Below are 18,162 nucleotides of genomic sequence, written 5' to 3' on the forward strand. Positions count from 1 at the left end.
ATATAAAAAAATAGATTTGATTTATGAAATTGGCAGCGAATTTTGTGTCTGAAAAGTACCATTTCAAAAAAAATCGAGAACAGGCGATTTTGCAGGTCCTCCTTAATCAACAGTTTTGTCGGGCTCTCTGTGTTAATGAAAAACAAGGGAAAACAGTTGAACTATCAATCATAGACATAAGATCAGTACTTAACATAAACTTCAATTTGAAATGTGACTAAATTATCTCAACTTATTTTGTCTCTGAAAGGCTGAGCAAAATCATAAATTGGTTGAAATTTTTGTATTTTCAAAATTAAGACTAAAAACAATAAAAGTTACTTCTTGAAAATGGACTCCGGATTTATAATTGTTAAATTACAAAAATCTGGTGTTATTTTATAAATTATAAAGGATTTGAGGGGCTTTTCCCCTTTTATGCGCAAAGACACTGTTTGTTTCAAAGAGTAAAGTAAGATTAATTAATGTTACCTCACTCCTTGGTTTGTTTTTTATTTGCAAATTAAAAAGGTTTATTTTACCCGCCACTCTTCGATCATCTGTAAATTCAATGGACAACTAATAGGCTTACTTCATTAAGAGCTACTGTGTATCATTTCGTCTCTGAACTACTTTATGAATTTATAAATTTTAAGTTTTTAATTTTTATTGTGATTTCTCTAATTCAACCAATATGAACGAAGAAGATACTAATTATGATCAAAGACTGAAAATAGTGAATAGAAAAAGAGAATATATCGTCTCTAAAAAGTTCATTTGTTCTTCGGTGCCTTATTTTGAGAAAATGTTTTGTTGTGATCTGTTGGAATCCAAGGAAAACAAAGTGGTGCTGGATTTTGATGAACATGTCTTCGATTCTATTCTGAATTGGATTCATACTGGGTCGTTCTGGATCAACATGGAGAATGTTATTAGTTTTTACGAAGCAGCTGATTATTTGATGATAAATGAACGTTTACTAAAACCTTGTTTGTCTTATTTTCATGATAAATTCACTATTAAACATCTTCCATCTGTTTTATCTCAAGTCACGAAAGTGTCGAAATTGATCAGCTCAGGATCCATTGAAAATATCATTTGCCGATATTTCTTACAGATAGTTAACACGGATATCTTCTTGAACTACCCGTTTGAAACAGTTGAAGCTATTCTCAAATTGGATTTGATGGTTTATTCAGAGTATCAAGTATTTGATTCAATAATCAAATGGGTGAAAAAAGCAGATTCTAGAAAATATTTACTGCAACAGCTGTTGGATTGTGTCCGTTGGTGCTTCATGGATGCTGATGACTTATCTGTGGTTGAAAATAATGAATTAATCAAGGCGCTTCCTAATTTCAAAGCAATTATATCTTCTAACGTTGAATATGAATTCGATCGTTGTAAACAAAGGTATTTTGTATCCATCCAGCAAATGGACGAAATGTTGAGGATAAAATTGTTCGATGATCAATTTTTTTGTTCTGCCATTGGTGATTTTTCTATTGATTATGATATGTGCCCTGAATTTTTCCATGAAGAACATATTTCAGATATTTTCACTGAATCTGGATCGGATGGGGTCCGAATTGATTGGATTAAAAAAACATTTCGATGGCTCTGGATGGAAAATCCTGGTGAAACCTACTACAGTGAATTAATGGACCTCATCGTAAGCTTTTCCAAAAGTCCCAGGTATGTTGAATATTTATCATGCATAGTCTCTTGAAATTGAGTTTTTAGGTTCGTAAAATGATTTCAACTCTTATTTTCTCCTATTGAATCAATTATTCTCAGCTCAAGAAGACCCTTGTGGCTATTATGTAATATTGTTTACACCGTTTCTAGTTCGCTAGTCTTTTATGCATGTCATTAGTTTCATCTCACGCATTAGATTAAATAATTTTTTTTCTTGATCTTATTCTGCTTCAATCTTCAGAGCCTTTTCCTGGTACTTGGATGACAAGGATATCAAAATTCCTGATGGTCCCATACTACATGATGAATTTTATTTCCTTGAATCTAATGGTAAATACATTGTAATAGGTAAAACTAAAGACAAGAAGTTGTTTGGGTTTTTTCCAGTTGAAAGTCAGAGGTGGTTCAATATTTTTGAAAGACACAAGCACTCTTTCCATGCGACTGTTTTGGACCCTGTTGTTTATATATTGACGAAGGATCTCGAATTTATCCAGTTTAATTATGAAACTAAATACTTCAATAAGAGTCAACCGTTTAAAAACAAGAAATTCCATTTCGATAATTTAATTTTGACTTCTCACCCAAAAAACGATGACAAAGTAATTCTGATTAATAAATCAACTGGAGCAATTTATGTTTTCTGCATCAATCAGGAGGAATGGATTGAAAAATATCAAATCCTGGATGTGCCCTTTTCTTCCAATAGTTCAGGTTCTTCTATCAATGAGGATGATTATCCTATCATTGCATTCACTCCAGCATTTTTATCGATGAAATTTATCAAACCTTTGTACGAGCAATACTCTCATCGACTATAAACTACCATGTGCGCCATTCTGTTCACCTAAATTCCGAGTGCCAGCTGTAAACGCCATTATTCTCGATAATTCAAATGTATTTGTTACACAATTGTATTTTGCCTATCGCTAAGCATAGTTAACATCCATTATAATGGCCTTTTGCTTATTTTGGTTGAACTCTTTCATTTAAAAAACTGATATGCAATGATTGAAGTCTGATTTACAATAAATGTTTCTTTGCTTTTAATATCAAAGAAAGTCTCTTTTTATATTCAATGAACTGTAGCTTCATTGCTCGATCACTTCATTATTAGCACTATCAAATTTTCCATAAGATTAATCATATTGCGTTCGATCAAGGGATGAGGTCAAATCTATTCTTCAATTTTCACACTTAATGAGCAGATAGATCTCGCTGAGTATTTTCAATTCATTTTTATCATTAATTTGAGCCTAACAAAGACAAAGCATGCATCAGAATACTAGTCTGAATATTCGTCGATGCTTTATAGGGATTTATAGCTCCATTTGCTTGCTCAAAGATTAAACAAATGCATGATGTTGCAAAGGCCAATGAAGATTTCACTTGAAGAAGACAACAAGATGAGCATCCACTTGAAAATGTCCATTGAATTTATTTTCAAATGCAATAGAATTAAGTTACTAATTAATGTAAAAACTTAAGTGTTTGTGCCATTAGCAATCATCTAATAAAATGCTGATGCTATAGTTTTATTATTCAAGTCATTTTGCAATAAAACTAGTCTCTGATATCATATTTACCAGCACAACCTGATCATACATTTATAAGGACAAGTATTTTTCATTATTAAGTCATTCTGAAACCGTGTAGTTGAGTGAGTGCTGTGCTTGAAGTTTAGGGAATCTCTTCTGTTTGATTCTTTGGGGAGTAAGATCTCGTGAGTTTATGACGATAGATAATGTGAACGGACGAATCTCAAATTCAATGACTTTGCCAATATATTTTCAAATCCAAATATTAAATAGTAAGAGCAGCATTAGACAAAATTTCTGTCATCGTTTTTCAGTCTTTACAGCTTTCAGCTTGTATTAACGGGTGTTGAATTTACTTGGTGCGAAACGAGACTATTTTTGATTGAAAAATTCAATCTTTAAACCGCATTGCTAAAGTTTAGTGCAATGTACACTTATTTTGACCAAAAAATCAGTGCCATCTATTGCCATAGTAAGAGCAAATTACATTGTATTTAAATTAACCAAGCATTATTTATGCTAAGGTTAAAGCTCTGATACCAATAGATGGCTCTGATTTTTTGGTTAAAATAAGCGTCAATATTACTGTATATTTTTTGGTTATATAAAGCGAATAGAATAATCTAACTTGTTCCATTTTCTTTCAAAATCTTCATATCTGCTACAAGCTAAGTTACTAAGTTTTTTGAATCGTTTTTTACGCATTGCAATCATGGATGGAGCAATCGATGAAAATTGTGACGAGAAAGTAAAAATTATTAATAGAGAATGTGAATATGATGTCTCTAAAAAGTTAATTTGTTCAAAAGTGCCTTATTTTAGAAACATGTTTAACAGTGGTTTAAAGGAATCAAAACAAAATGTGGTGAAACTTGATTTCAATGAAATTGCTTTTGATAGTTTCATCAACTGGATTCTTTCTGATTTTCTCACTATCAAAATGGACATGGTTATCTTTTTGAACGAGATGGCTGATTATTTGATGATGCGGGGTTACATTTCTTCTTATTGTCACGAGTTCTTTCATTGTAATTTCAATGCAGATTATCTTCCGGATGTTTTACCCCAAGTTACGAAAGTATCAAAATTGATCAAATCAGAAACTGTTGACAATTTCATCTGCCGCTATTTCTTGTTGATCGCCAATACTAATAGTTTCTTGAAATATCCAGTTGAGGCGGTTGAAGCTATTCTCAAATTGGACCTGATGATTTACTCTGAATATCAAATTTTTGAATCAATCATGAAATGGGTGAACCATAAGAAAGATTCCAGATTACAAACTCTTCCACATTTATTGAGTTACGTCCGTTGGTGCTTCATTGATTCTGTTGATTTATCTAAAATAAAAGATAATGAGTATATCAAGAATCTGCTTAATTTTGGTTCAATTATCTCATCTAGCGGCGAATCTAAATTCGATCGTAGCAATCAAAAATTCTTCATTACTTTCATTGATATAATTGATGGCGAAATTCCAAAAGTGAGAATACATCTGTATAATGATAAAATGTATAGTTTACCGATTGGCGATTTCACCCAAAACGATGATATCTCGCTTGAGTTCGTGTACGGCGACAGAACTTCAGATATTTTATTTGATTCTGGGACTAAAGGAGTTCGTATTGATTGGATTAATCACACATTTCGATGGTTGGACTCCGAATTTCTCATTTCAACTTACTATGGCGATATAGGTAGATTGATCATTAAATTCCAGATTAATCTCAGGTAGGTTTAAATCACTATATACAATCACTATATGTAAATTGGATAATCAAAATTGTTTTCAATGTTTTTTGCGATTTTATGTCCAACTCACTCATCTCATTTTTTTCGTTCTACAGTGAATTTTCTTGCTTTTTGGATGAAAATGCTACTGAACTTCCTAATCCTATATCTAATGAGTATTTATTGCTTGAATCCAATGGAAAAATCATCTTGATTGGTAAAACTCGTAGAGAAAAAAAGTTGTTTGGTATTTTTCCAGTTCTTAATCATGAATGGTTCCAAGGATTTAGAAAGCGTAAACACTCTTTCCATGCTACTGTTTTAGACAATGTTGTTTATATATTGACAAAGGATCTCGAATTTATCGAGTTTAATTATGAAACTCGAAGCTACAATAAGAGTGAACCATTCAAATACGATTGTGCATTTGAATTCGATTCTGTCTATTTAACTTCTCACCAAACTAAAGATGATATGATAATTTTGGTTGACAAAACATCAGAAATTGGACGAATTCATGTTTACTGCACTAAGCGTTCAAAATGGACTTATAATTACGCTGATATCTCAAATGATGAATTTGACTTCACTGCCTTCACTGCAGCATTTCTATCTTTGAAAAATATCAAACCTGCGTTTGGCCACAAATTTTTCCCGACTCAATGACACTATTATTTAAATCTCAATCTTTTTATTTTTGAAGAAAACTTTAAAATTTTGAATTCAGATTTGCTTAAGATCCTTGAATTTTCGTATCTCTTTACCTTTCACCAAGCTAGCAAATATTTAATGCTTAAGTCTTGAGCTGCTTCATGGAAGACAAAAAGTAGCAATAAAACACTAATCATAACTTTTGACCTAAACTTGAGAGTAGTATCTTTGAACTAATCACATCATGTAACTTTATCATGTAATTCAACATAAATAAAAATCTTGCAATGAGCAAAGCTATTTTCTATTTTTGTATTACTTTAAAAGAATCAAATTGTTATAAGCGTCCTAAGCACTTTTTCTGTGTCACTGTTATGGACAAGAACGGGGCAATGGGCCTCAAATATATTCAATTCAATCATGAAACGCGACATTCAAAGTCATTCATTTGACTGGTTTAATATAAATCCGTGAGAAAAACTCATGTTTTCTGTATTGACGGGAGGAAATAACTCCAAAAAGTTCGAATCATGAATTTCAACACAAATCCAAATACACTGGAACCATCACTCAAAGCAATTTTAATGCCTCTTTTAGACAAATTTTAATTGTCGCCATCTACCAAATTTAAATTTTAACGCTAATTTTATAATCAATTAATCTTGTCGCAAAATGGCTATCAAGAAAAAAGAGTTGCTTTAAGTGCAGGTTTCTGTAGAGTTTCCTCCATCCCACCGCTGCCATCACCTTCTCTTCAAGCGGCACCACAAAAGATGCTTTAAACTCAAGAGTTCAAATACATTCCTGAGTATAGATTTTTATTTCAATGACTAATAGGTACCCAAATAATGATTCAATATCTTTGTTTCCAACATCATGAGATCATTAAAAAAACAAACTCAAAAACTGAAAACAAAGGTTTTTATTTAAACTTTTCTGGGTAAAGATTAAAAGATAAGATTCGAACTATTCATATGTTAATTTCAATTTTTACCTGATATGAATGTCACATTAACTCAATATGCAATGAACATGTTACTGGCTCTGGGAAAAGAAGAGTCCGTTCCAGATGCAAAATGAAATAAGGAGACATCATTATAGCAATGGAATGTGCTCAAACTCAGTTTCATAATTTTCACTAATGTTCGATAGAACCAAAAGAATTGAATATTACCACTCACAATTTTGAACCATATGACATGCACCTGAATTACCTATTTAATTTATTTGCATTGTGTACTTAATTGGACCATAAGATTTGAAATGCAAAAGTAATAAACAATTTTTGTCAATCCAAATACATGTATAATGGATGAATCAAAATGGACTTCGGATTTTTGTATTTAAAAATTATAAATACGGAGTCCAATTTCAATCACCCGTAGATCATTAATTACAATACAGTAAATTCACACTTATTTTGACTAAAAAAGCAGCGCCGTCTATTATACTGCCAATAGTAAGACGAGAGTACTATTTAAGTTATCCTAGCACTGTTTATGCTAGGGCTAAAGCTCTGATACCAATAGATGGCTCTGATTTTTTGGTCAAAATAAGTGTGAATTTACTGTACTGCAAAAAGGACCATAAACATAAATAATGATGTAATATTTTTTGGAGATCAGTTTAACAAGCCTAAGCTTGAAAAGGCTAAAATAAATAGTTTCAACTGATAAGATAAAGTGTTACAATGTAAGTAACTTGAACCCAGATTCATTAACGGTTGTGGCGGCTCACTTTGTTAGTAACTAACAAAGAGTATACAGGGTGTGAAGAAAGTTGTTAGGGAAGCTTTCAAATAACTTTAGTGCATTATTTCATCATCAAATGCTTAGAAACTTTCTCCTCACCCTGTATACTCTTTGTTAGCTAACAAATGAAAGCAATTGAACTTACAATCATAGACATATTATCAGTGCTTAACATAAACTTCAATTTGAAATGTAACTAAAAATTATTCTCAATTTGTTAAGTTAATAAAAACATCTAATTTTTATCAATGCGATTACACTAATTGCTTATTCAGTACAATTTTCCCAGCCTCTATCTATTGAAATCAGGTTTCTTCTACCAAATCCACCACTTTTTTCATCGTATTGTGCACCAGATCGAGTGAAATTATTACTCGTTTGATTTGGATAATAATTTTTTTTGTTTAATTCAAATTTAATTCTTTGGACTTTGGTGTAATTATGAATTGACATAGAAACAAAATGAAATATAACTACAATTTATTTTCAATTCGTTTACAGACTAGGGTGGTGGACAATAAAATAGAATTGAGCAGAACTGAATCCAATTTTGTTGAAATTTGGACATAACCCTTAGAATGTTTCCAGCGTTCAATCCTTTCAATTTTCTTGTTCAATCTTAAAAGACTGGTGGACTGATATACCCATAGTCCGATTTTCAGTCTACATCTATTGAATTACAACCAATCAGTGATTTTAGACAATGGACATTGTCCCAAAAGGAGTAGACTCATTGGACACTAGAGTAAACAAGTGTAAAATTTTAGCTTGAGTTACTAATTCAATTATTGTTTTTTCAATTTTAATCAAGAATTGACCGAAGACTTTACAAAATTTAATATTGACGATCATGAACAAGTGAAAGACGAGATTTTTCATACTGAATATTAAATTTTTTACAAGCTCCCGGTTAATTCTTGATTAAAATTGAAAAAACAATAATTGAATGAGTAACTCAAGCTAAAATTTTACACTTGTTTACTCTAGTGTCCAAATGAGTTACAATCGTCCTAAAAAGCTGTTATGTAATTATCGATAGATGGCGACTTAGAAAAGAATTGCTCACACTTTACTAACAAGTTTTTAGTAACAACTTGTAAGCTAATGTAGTTAATTAAGAGTTTGAGATCGATTGTGAGTTATTCAACTGGTGAGTTGAACGTTTCTTCAATTAGAAATTTTACTTTTTTTAAGTCATCATATAAAAAGTTGTAATTTTTTTAGTATTTACGTTTATTGCGATTTTTTGCTAAACATAGCCGCTATGGATAAGAAAGATGGAAATGAAGATGAAAAATTAAAAATTGTGAATAGAAAAAGGAAATACAGTGTTTCCAAAAAGCTCATTTGTTCATCTGTACCTTACTTCGAGAAAATGTTTTGCTGCGATTTGTTGGAATCTAACAGAAGTAAAGTTGAACTAGATTTTGATGAACATGTTTTCGATTCAATCCTCGATTGGATTCATTCGGAATCATTCTTCATGCGAATGGATTTCGTGATTAGTTTTTACGATGCTGCTGATTATTTGATGATAAATGAACGTTTATTAAAGCCGTGTCTCACTTATTTCCATGAAAATTTCACCATTGAACATCTTCCAGTTGTCCTACCTCAAGTTACCAAAGTGTCTAAAATCTTAAATTCTGGATCTCTTAACAATATAATTTGTCGCCATTTCTTGCTGATCGCTAATACGGATATTTTCTTGGATTATCCTGTCGAGACTGTTGAAGCTATTCTCAAATTGGATCTGATGATTTACTCTGAATATCAAGTTTTTGAGTCAATCATGAAATGGGTGGACAAAGATGCAGACTGGAGAAAATTTTTACTTCCACAGCTATTAAACTGTGTCCGTTGGTCTTTAATGAATTCTTTTGAAGTTAACAAGATAAAGGATAATGAATTAATCAAAGCGCTACCGAATTTCGATGAAATGAAAACCTCCGATGTGGAAGCTGGATTCAATCGCAGCAAACAAAACTTATTTGTATCCATCTTTCAAAGAGATGATTCAATAATAAGAATCAAAGCGTTTGATAACGACTTTTTTTGTTTCACGATTGGTGATTTTATTCAAGACGATTCAATGTCACTTGAATTTGTACATGGAGAAAACATTTCAGATATCCTCTTTGATTATGGAACAAAAGGAGTTCGAATTGATTGGATTAAAAAGACATTTCGATTGCTAGACTTTGAAGTTGCTGTTAAAACTTACTACAGTCGATTCGCTAAATTCATTGTAGAGTTTCCGTCTGATTCCAGGTATGTTTGTTTATTTTTAAAAAATACTCGCAATCAATCCGATATTTTAGAGAAATTCATCGAATTGTTGAATACGACCCTCGAGCTCTTTTAGATACTATTTTTAGAAATTCTCAACATTTTTGATTGATTTTTCATCAGATTAAGTCCAGAGCGAATAGCTACTTTTTTAATCTATTAATAGATAATACGACGACTATGTATAAGTTAACTCAGTTTTTCCTGAATTCAGAGAAATTCGAAGCCGTGTTTTCTCTTTAACTTATTCAACTTTACAAAATATGCAGAGCTCCTCTATAGAACGAGTTTGGTGGAAATCTGTATAGTTTTCGTTTTTTCTAACGAATTAGAGATCATTTTTCGCAAACTTTCTGAAAAATTAGCCTTGAGAAATGAACTATCTTTCCCACCGTGTGAACTTTTTGCTTACCATGACAGTTTGTTATTCATAAGAAAGTGAAATTACTGTGATTAACTATTCAATCTGTAGAACTTTTACGGTTAGATTTACTGATTCTGTTTTTATAAGATAATATTTCAAAAAAGGCCTGAAATCATTCAATTCGATTAAATCTTTTTCTTCAATTTTATCTTTCCCAATTCTTCAGTCCCTTCTCCTGTTATTTGGAAGACAAATATGCAAAATTGCCTGAGCATGTTCCGGATGAAGAGTCACTTATCCTTGAATCCAATGGTAAATTCATTGTAATTGGTAAAACTAAAGACGAGGAGTGGTTTGGTCTTTTCCCAGTTACACATGAAAGTTGGCTCGATTTTTATGATGACTCTTTTAAAGCCACTGTTCTGGACAATGTTATTTATGTACTGACAGAGGATCTCGAATTTATCCAATTTAATTACACAACTAAATGTTTCATCAAGAGTGAACCATTTAAAAAGGAGGAATTCGATTTCGATGATTTAATTTTAACTTCTCATCAATCAAATGATGATAGATTAATCCTGGTCGACAAATCAACTGGAAAAGTTCTTGTTTTTTGCACTTATGAGGAGGAATGGAGTGAAAAATGCTGCATTATGAATGTAAACTTTTGTTCCAACAGCTCCGGCTCTTCGGTTAATAAATTAGTCGCCTTCACTTCAACATGCTTACCGATGCCAGTTATTGAACCTTTGTATAAGCATATCGATGATTAATTTTGAACTATCATCTGTACCACGCTATTCTGATTTTATTCAGTGTTGCGAATTCATTTTTCTATAAATTAAATGAACTTGCAATACTTTTTGTAATCTCAAACATCTTAATTAACTTTTCGTTCATTCATTTGAATTCTTTTATGTCTAAAAATTTTAGCTGCATTAAAAAAGATTAAATAATTAATAGAAAATAATGATTTGGAAAGCAAAGTAATAAACATTTTTTGTCAATCCAAACTTCGATCATTAATTTCAAAGTGTCCAGATAATGATGTAATATCTATATCTTTGAACATCATGAGATTAGTTTAGCAAATAAAACTTGAGAGCCATACGTGTTAGATGCTTTTAACTTTGCTGGTTAAGATGAGATAAAGTTTTGAGTAACTTGGACCCAAATCCACTGAAATGGTTTGGTCTTTTCCTAGTTAAACATGAAAGTTGAATCAATAATTGAGATCATCAAAAATCTTTTAAAGCCATTGCTGCGTAGCCCGCTGTTTATAAATTGAAAAAGGATCTCAAATTTATCCCGTTTGGTCAAGAAACTAAATGCTTCAATAAGTGGAGCCATTTAAAGACGAAAATTTTACCTTAAAAAGACCTCAGGTAATTTATTACTTGTCACAGCAGGGAATAATAAGTGACGAGACAATCTTTCTTTAAAGTTGTAAAAGGGTTTAACTCTCTGTTTGTTTTGAAGCTTTAAAGTATCGAGCTCTACAGGGAACCATTTGTTTCAGCTTCCATCTATTGTTAATTAACTTTTCGGGACAAAGTAAACAATCCCACACTGGTTAAAAATTAAAATTAATTAGCAGGAGAGTGTGAAAATTGCTTTAATTGAGCTATTGAGTGTTAGCAGTTAATAGATGTCAGTATATTCCTAATTCTTGTTGACACCGACGTGTGAAAGAAGCTTAAGGCGATATTCAAAGGATTATGGTCAGTATCCAATACGGTCAGTTAGCATTACATAGAGATTGACTATTTTCAGTTTGTTCATTTCATCAACATCTGCAGAAGTTGAAGTGAAGTTACTACTCCGTTCCATTTGGATAGTAAAAGATTTATTTACTTTCTATTTAAAACTAATTCTTTGGATGAATTTCACATGAATTATCATTGATTGAAATAGAGCCCATAGATGTCACTAGAGAATAGCTACAATTCATCAGCGTTGAACTTTGTAACTCAAGTGGACACAAGCTAGCTTAACAAATTTAAATACGAGATGCTCATCTTTTTAAGCTCACTTTTTGTTTTGCAACCCTGAAAGTCGCTTACTTACATTAGTTTCTCTTTAAAAAGTCTGTATAAGATCCTGGTTCAATATTCTGGTTCATTTAATAAACTGTTGCTTCCTCTGTTAACTTTCAAAATTTGTACATTTTAAGTTATTGATGCAATTCGCGATGGCTGATTTCAATGAATATTCTGATCACATAACGCAAGTTTTCGAGTCTGGTGATCAATTGACGATTACTAATAGATCGAAGACTTACTGTGTATCCAAAAAGTTCATTTGTTCATCCATACCTTATTTTCAAAGTATGTTTTGCAGTGATTTGTTAGAAGCCAAAGAAAACCGAGTTGAATTGGATCTTGAAGAACACAGTTTTAATTGTATACTCAATTGGATTCATTCTGAATCTGCCCAAATTGAAATGGAAAGAGTTATTGCGTTATTTGATGCAGCCGATTATTTGATGTTGAACGATCTACCGAATGATTGTTACTCTTATTTTCATGCAAATTTCACCATTGAACATCTTCCCATTATTATTCCTCAAGTGACTAAAACATCTAAACTGATTAACTCTGGTGCCTTAAACACATTCATCTGTCGCCATTTCTTGAAGATTGTTAAGACTTCTATTTTTCTGAATTATCCTGTTGAAACGGTAGAGTACATCTGCGGTTTAGATTTGATGGTTTCTTCTGAATATCAAGTATTGGAGGCAATCAATGATTGGATTAAAGCTAAATCTGATGACAGAAAAAAATATCTTCTGCAATTATTAAGATGTATTCGTTGGTGTTATGCTGGAACTGATGCCTCATCTAAAATTATGGAAGTTCCGTACATCGCAACAATTCAAGATATTAATGAAATTCTGTGTTCTCCTGGTCACTGTAAACTTAAGTGCACTTCAAATCGCACTGATCAATGTTCATTGATATCCATTCGGAAAATTGATGATAGACGTCTCTGTATACGAGTTCTCCAATCACAATTTTGGTTACCTGTTGGCTTCTTTAATCTAGACGATTCAATGTCACTAGAATTGGTTCATGGAGAGAACATATCAGATGTTCTATATGATTGTGGAACCAAAGGAGTGCGAATTGATTGGGAAGCCAAGAAATTCCGTTGGCTCAATTTTGAAAGTGATGAATCATATTATCTGCAAATCAACAAACTGATTGTCTCCAGTCAGGCTGCACCAAGGTAAGGTTTAAAAACTTAGTTTTTCTTAAATGCTGCTTTCAGTCATTCTTTTAGTCCTTGGCTTCCAATTTTTTTTATAAAATACTGTTATTTTATTAGATATGTAATTAAAAAAATTATTTCTGTTGAATTTCAGTACCATTCTCTACTTGGAAGACAAATGTGGTGGATATGCTGATGATCCTTTTATTGAACTTTTTCATCTTCGCTCTCTCGCTACTTCTAGGCGAAGAATTCCTGCTCCTAACTTTTCTGATCAACAGCCGGTAAGCATTAGCAACGCGATTGAGAATGATCATGCACATTTGTCTTTTTTGTATGCAATCTCTTCTCAATCATCTGATGAATCTGCAATTCACGACGTCCCATCGACGATTCCATTAGAAAATGACGAAAGGTTACTTCTCGAGTCTGATGGTAAATTCATTGTGGTTGGAAAAACCAAAGATAAAAAGTTTTACGCTCTTTTTCCTGTTCGTCATCTTGAATGGTTCAGGATGAAATATTATGTGAACTATGATGAAAGATCTTTCATTGCCACTGTTTTAGGGCCCAATATATTTATTTTGACAAAAAAACTGAGATTTATTCAATTTAATTATGAAAATAATTCATTCAAAAAAACTGCGCCGTTCAAAGATAACCAACTCTTTATGGATTTAATCATCACTCCTCGTCAAGACAACGATAATAAAATAGTTTTGATCGATAAATCGTGCGGAAAAATTCACTATTTCAACATTGACAGTCAAACTTGGACTGAAACGAGTATCAGCAATCGTGCGCCGAAACAAAATGATCCAAAGGATTGCATTATGACCGCAACCACAGTCTTTTTACCTTTAGATAAAGTCAAACCTTGCAACAAACGAAAATTCAATCTATTAGATTGATAGTTACAATTATACTAGCATCAGATGTTTCTTAATTATTAATTTCTCTTTGTATTCGTTTTTCGTATTTTTTATCAAATAAAATTTGCTTTTAAACCTTAAACTATTAAAATTAAATCATTTGAAAATTGTATCAGTAGTACTTGAAATACGAGTACATAAAATAATAATTCAATGTAGATCTATGCGTTTCCATATCTTTTATTAGTTATAACAAAAAGTTCTGTCGTTTTTTACCAGTCACATTACTTCGATTTTGAATAAGTTGGTTCTGATTATTTAATTGACTAAAGTCACAGGTACAAGAACATAAGTATAAGTACATTTAGGCCATTTACGGGCTAATTTAACTATAATTAATCGAGTAAGCAATACATAAATAATGTATGTACTAAATAAGGAAGCAAAAAATGATATTTTTGTTTTCTCATTAGACTCAGCTTTAGCTACAAGCCTAGACTTAAAGCTAAAATGTAGACGCTAAAGACAGAAGCTCTAGTTTAACGGATAAATTAACTTTTGATAAACGCCATCTACTATACGTAAGAGGCTTAATAATACCATTGGTAATATAGTAGACGGCGCTTATCAAAAATTAACTTATGCGCGAAACTAGTTGACAGTAATAAACTGTTATGGGGATAGATAGAGCATAGTTCATTAGAGTCTAACTTGTTACTCTTTAAAATATGCTTTTGTGATTTATTTTATTCTATTATAAACATCTAATCATTGAACATTTTTCCAAAGCTTAGATGTAATTTGCCACTTGTAGCAATATTATGGAGAGTAAAGATGGAAATTGTGATGACGATTTAAAAATTGTGAATAGAAGGAGAGAATATACTGTCTCCAAAAAGTTCATTTGTTCAGTTGTGCCTTACTTTGAGAAAATGTTTAATAGTGATTCATTGGATTCCAAAAAAAGCAAAGTGGAATTGGATTTTGATGAACATGTCTTCAATTCTATCCTCGGATGGATTCATTCTGAATCATTCTTCCTCCAAATGGATTATGTGATTAGTTTTTACGAGGCAGCTGATTACTTGATGCTAAACGAACGTTTGTCTGGACCATGTCTTTCTTATTTTCATGAAAATTTTACTATTCAACATCTTCCAATCATTTTGACACAAGTTAAGAAAGAGTCAAAATTGATAAGTTCGGGATCTATTGACAGCCTTATTTGGCACCATTTCTTGATGATTGCCAATACGGATAAATTTTTGAAATATCCATTCAAGACAGTTGAAACTATTCTTCAATTGGATCTGATAATCTATTCTGAGTATCAAGTTTTTGAATCAATCGTCAAATGGGTGAATAGAAAGGTTAATTGCAGGAAAAAATATTTTTCAAAATTATTAAATTGCGTCCGTTGGTGTTTCATGAGTCTGGACGATTTATCCAAGGTAGAGGATTGTGAACTAGTTAAGGCTTTGCCTAATTTCGATGAAATTACTTTCTCGAATGGTGATTATGAATTCAATCGCACCAAACAAAACTTCTTTGTATCAATACAACGAAAAGACGAAGCAAAATTACGAATCAATATGTTTGATAATGATTTTTTTTTGTTTCACGATTGGTAATTTCAGTCAAGATGATTCAATGTGACTTGAATTTGTTCATGGAGAACACATTTCGGATATTTTATTTGATTCTGGAACCAAAGGTATTCGAATTGATTGGCTTAAACGGACATTTCGTTGGCTTGATTTCAAAGTTGCTGGTAAAACCTACTACAGTCAATTCCTTAAATTTTTAGTAAAATTACCAAACAAACCCAGGTAGGTTTAAAACTAATGTTTTTTTAATCAATAATTTCTCATGTAGTTTACTTGAATCTGAAGATTTTATAGTCTCGCGTTATTCGTCGTTATATGTTTCCAAGTTTTCATATTGCTGTTTGAGGGAATCAGCTTCAGTTCAATTCAATTTTTCAAGATATTTTTGCCGATTTTATGACTTTGAGATAATCTATAGAAAGTTTGTTTATTCGCGTTATTTCGATAGGTACAATTTAATAGATTCAGACATTCAAGCATTCGAGAATCATATTCTTATCTAACAAGATCGTGTTTATTTGAAGCACCTAGTTGTGCTTATCAACAATACAAATGAACCCGTTACCCTTTTCGAATTGAGTCATGTTGAGATGAGAAATTATTTTACGGTTAAAGCTTTTTCATTTTTTTATCATGGACTTTAAGTTGAATTTTACTGCATTATTTTATTCATTTCATATTTTAAAGGGCTACTGATTGCTTCTTGGAAGACAAAGATGCAAAACTTCCTGATTCGGTTTTGCAAGACAAAGTCATCCTTAAATCTGATAATAAATTCATTGTAATTGGTAAAACTGAAGACAAGAAGAAGTGGTTTGGTCTTTTTCCAGTTAAACATAAAAGTTGGTTCAACAATTATAGATACCTAAAACACTCTTTCCATGCTACTGTTTTAGACAATGTTGTTTATATATTGACAAAGGATCTCGAATTTATTCAATTCAATTACCAAACTCGATCCTTTGATAAGAGTAAACCATTTAAAGACGAAAAATTGGATTTCAATGATTTAATCTTAACTTCTCATCAAACACACGATGACAAAGTTATTTTGGTCAATAAATCAACTGGAAAAGTGTATGTTTTCTGCATTAATCAGAAGAAATGGATTGAGAAATATCGAATCATGAATGTGAACTTAGGTTCCAACAGTCCCAATGCTCCTGTTGATGAGTTAATTGTCTTCACTTCAACGTTTTTACCCATGAAAGTTGTCAAACCTTTGTATAAACACACCTTACTTTAACTTAAGACTGCAGATCCTATCATTAAGTTTTACATAATTTGAATCTCTAAAGAGGTCTAAAACGCATAATCGAAAACTATAATAAATATACATTTCTCTGGTTCTTTGTCGTTTTTCAATGAGAAGTTCAGTAGCAATATTTGTTGATCTCTTCGATCATAATGTATTTCTCAAGTCCATTCAAATGAAGTAACTTCAGCATTGTATTTTAATTGCAATTTAAATGATAGAACATTGCAGTCACCATCGAGACAATGGATCAAAATATAAGAAACTTAAATAGTTTACTAACCATGTGCGATTTCTCGATCTTGTTCATGGTAGATTATGAATAATTTAAAATACCATTGTAAGTTGTTTCTTTGAATCTTTCATCTTGTTGTAATGCATTCATTAGAACAAAATTTTTCATGAAAATTAAAAATAAAATTTAATACCATTATAAATTTTGAGCAAATATGAACTTTGTCAGAGGTGGGGCCAGCTTTCCCCCCCCCCATTCACTACTTTTTCATCACCTAAATCTACCCATCATATTTATTAATAACATGTATTATGTCCATTAAGTCCATTGTGTGTTAATAAATTGATTAATACGATTTGAATTGCCAAATAATACAATTTTCTGTGCCAATCCAAATAAAGATCATTGCTTTCAAATGGAGCAAAAGTATCAAGAGTCCAGATAATGATGTAATATCTATGTTTTATAACATTATGAGATCAGCTTAACAAGCCTAAAATTAAGAAGCTTGCGAAATATTTTGAGCTTTTCATTTCTATTTAATATTTCTTGTAAGATAAAGTAGCCAGTAACTTGAACCCATATTAATTAGTAATCAACGGTTTTTTACGCTAATCAACGGCCTACATCTATTGGGGACCAGCTTTTTTTCACCGTACTGTCCACCACCCGAATCTAACACATCCACTATTAGTCGCCATTGCATCCGAAAAGTAGTGAACAATTTGTTGGATTGGGTTTATTTGGTGGATGTTTTAGATTTGGGCGGTGGACAATAACGTGAACAATAAGATGAAAAAAGTGGTGGAAAAAAACCTATTCCGTAAAAATTACTTTAACTGAGCTCTCAAGTATTAATAATAACAAGTTTATTAGCAGCAAATAAATGTCGATATATTCTCAATTCTTGTTATGCAACACCTAGTTTGAAGACGCCTAAGTCGATATTTCAAAGGATTACGGTTAGTATTCAATATGA

The 18,162-nt window shown here is 31.7% G+C and overlaps 4 protein-coding genes across 5 annotated transcripts; all 4 read left to right on the forward strand.

Annotated features, from left to right (window-relative positions):
• Positions 1-540: 540 nt before the first annotated feature.
• LOC107361456 (kelch-like protein 24) lies at positions 541-2,727 on the forward strand. Of its 2 annotated transcripts, XM_015928288.3 has the most exons (3): positions 560-1,674; positions 1,919-2,007; positions 2,065-2,727. In XM_015928288.3, the coding sequence occupies exons 1-3, from the start codon at positions 674-676 to the stop codon at positions 2,496-2,498; spliced, it is 1,524 nt and encodes a 507-aa protein (XP_015783774.2). In that variant the 5' UTR covers positions 560-673; the 3' UTR covers positions 2,499-2,727. The 2 variants fall into 2 exon arrangements, with proteins under 2 accessions (XP_015783773.2, XP_015783774.2); XM_015928287.3 differs by having other exon boundaries at positions 541-1,674; positions 1,919-2,727.
• Positions 2,728-3,763: 1,036 nt separating this feature from the next.
• LOC107360973 (kelch-like protein 40a) lies at positions 3,764-5,897 on the forward strand. Its single transcript, XM_015927691.3, has 2 exons — positions 3,764-4,946; positions 5,063-5,897. Exons 1-2 carry the CDS (start codon positions 3,928-3,930, stop codon positions 5,610-5,612), a joined length of 1,569 nt encoding a protein of 522 aa, XP_015783177.2. The 5' UTR covers positions 3,764-3,927; the 3' UTR covers positions 5,613-5,897.
• A 2,468-nt stretch (positions 5,898-8,365) lies between these two features.
• On the forward strand, positions 8,366-10,956 carry LOC112538718 (uncharacterized). The gene is made up of 2 exons (XM_025160590.2): positions 8,366-9,619; positions 10,228-10,956. The coding sequence occupies exons 1-2, from the start codon at positions 8,613-8,615 to the stop codon at positions 10,775-10,777; spliced, it is 1,557 nt and encodes a 518-aa protein (XP_025016358.2). The 5' UTR covers positions 8,366-8,612; the 3' UTR covers positions 10,778-10,956.
• A 491-nt stretch (positions 10,957-11,447) lies between these two features.
• On the forward strand, positions 11,448-14,145 carry LOC107360924 (uncharacterized). The gene is made up of 2 exons (XM_015927648.2): positions 11,448-13,232; positions 13,369-14,145. Exons 1-2 carry the CDS (start codon positions 12,184-12,186, stop codon positions 14,123-14,125), a joined length of 1,806 nt encoding a protein of 601 aa, XP_015783134.2. The 5' UTR covers positions 11,448-12,183; the 3' UTR covers positions 14,126-14,145.
• The last annotated feature ends 4,017 nt before the right edge of the window (positions 14,146-18,162 follow it).

This window comes from Tetranychus urticae, chromosome 1, assembly GCF_039701765.1.
Source record: "Tetranychus urticae isolate SD_2017Ah chromosome 1, NJAU_TeUrti_SD_1.0, whole genome shotgun sequence".
Lineage (NCBI taxonomy): Eukaryota > Metazoa > Arthropoda > Arachnida > Trombidiformes > Tetranychidae > Tetranychus > Tetranychus urticae.

What these genes read in the sequence shown, in the direction of transcription:
- LOC107361456 (XM_015928287.3), top strand. Translation starts at nt 674, where the DNA reads ATGAACGAAGAAGATACTAATTATGATCAAAGACTGAAAATAGTGAAT. An exon ending in AGCTTTTCCAAAAGTCCCAG is followed by an intron (nt 1,675 to 1,918) that starts GTATGTTGAATA and finishes TTCAATCTTCAG; the next exon opens with AGCCTTTTCCTGGTACTTGG.
- LOC107360973 (XM_015927691.3), top strand. Translation starts at nt 3,928, where the DNA reads ATGGATGGAGCAATCGATGAAAATTGTGACGAGAAAGTAAAAATTATT. An exon ending in AAATTCCAGATTAATCTCAG is followed by an intron (nt 4,947 to 5,062) that starts GTAGGTTTAAAT and finishes TTCGTTCTACAG; the next exon opens with TGAATTTTCTTGCTTTTTGG.
- LOC112538718 (XM_025160590.2), top strand. Translation starts at nt 8,613, where the DNA reads ATGGATAAGAAAGATGGAAATGAAGATGAAAAATTAAAAATTGTGAAT. An exon ending in GAGTTTCCGTCTGATTCCAG is followed by an intron (nt 9,620 to 10,227) that starts GTATGTTTGTTT and finishes CCAATTCTTCAG; the next exon opens with TCCCTTCTCCTGTTATTTGG.
- LOC107360924 (XM_015927648.2), top strand. Translation starts at nt 12,184, where the DNA reads ATGCAATTCGCGATGGCTGATTTCAATGAATATTCTGATCACATAACG. An exon ending in TCCAGTCAGGCTGCACCAAG is followed by an intron (nt 13,233 to 13,368) that starts GTAAGGTTTAAA and finishes GTTGAATTTCAG; the next exon opens with TACCATTCTCTACTTGGAAG.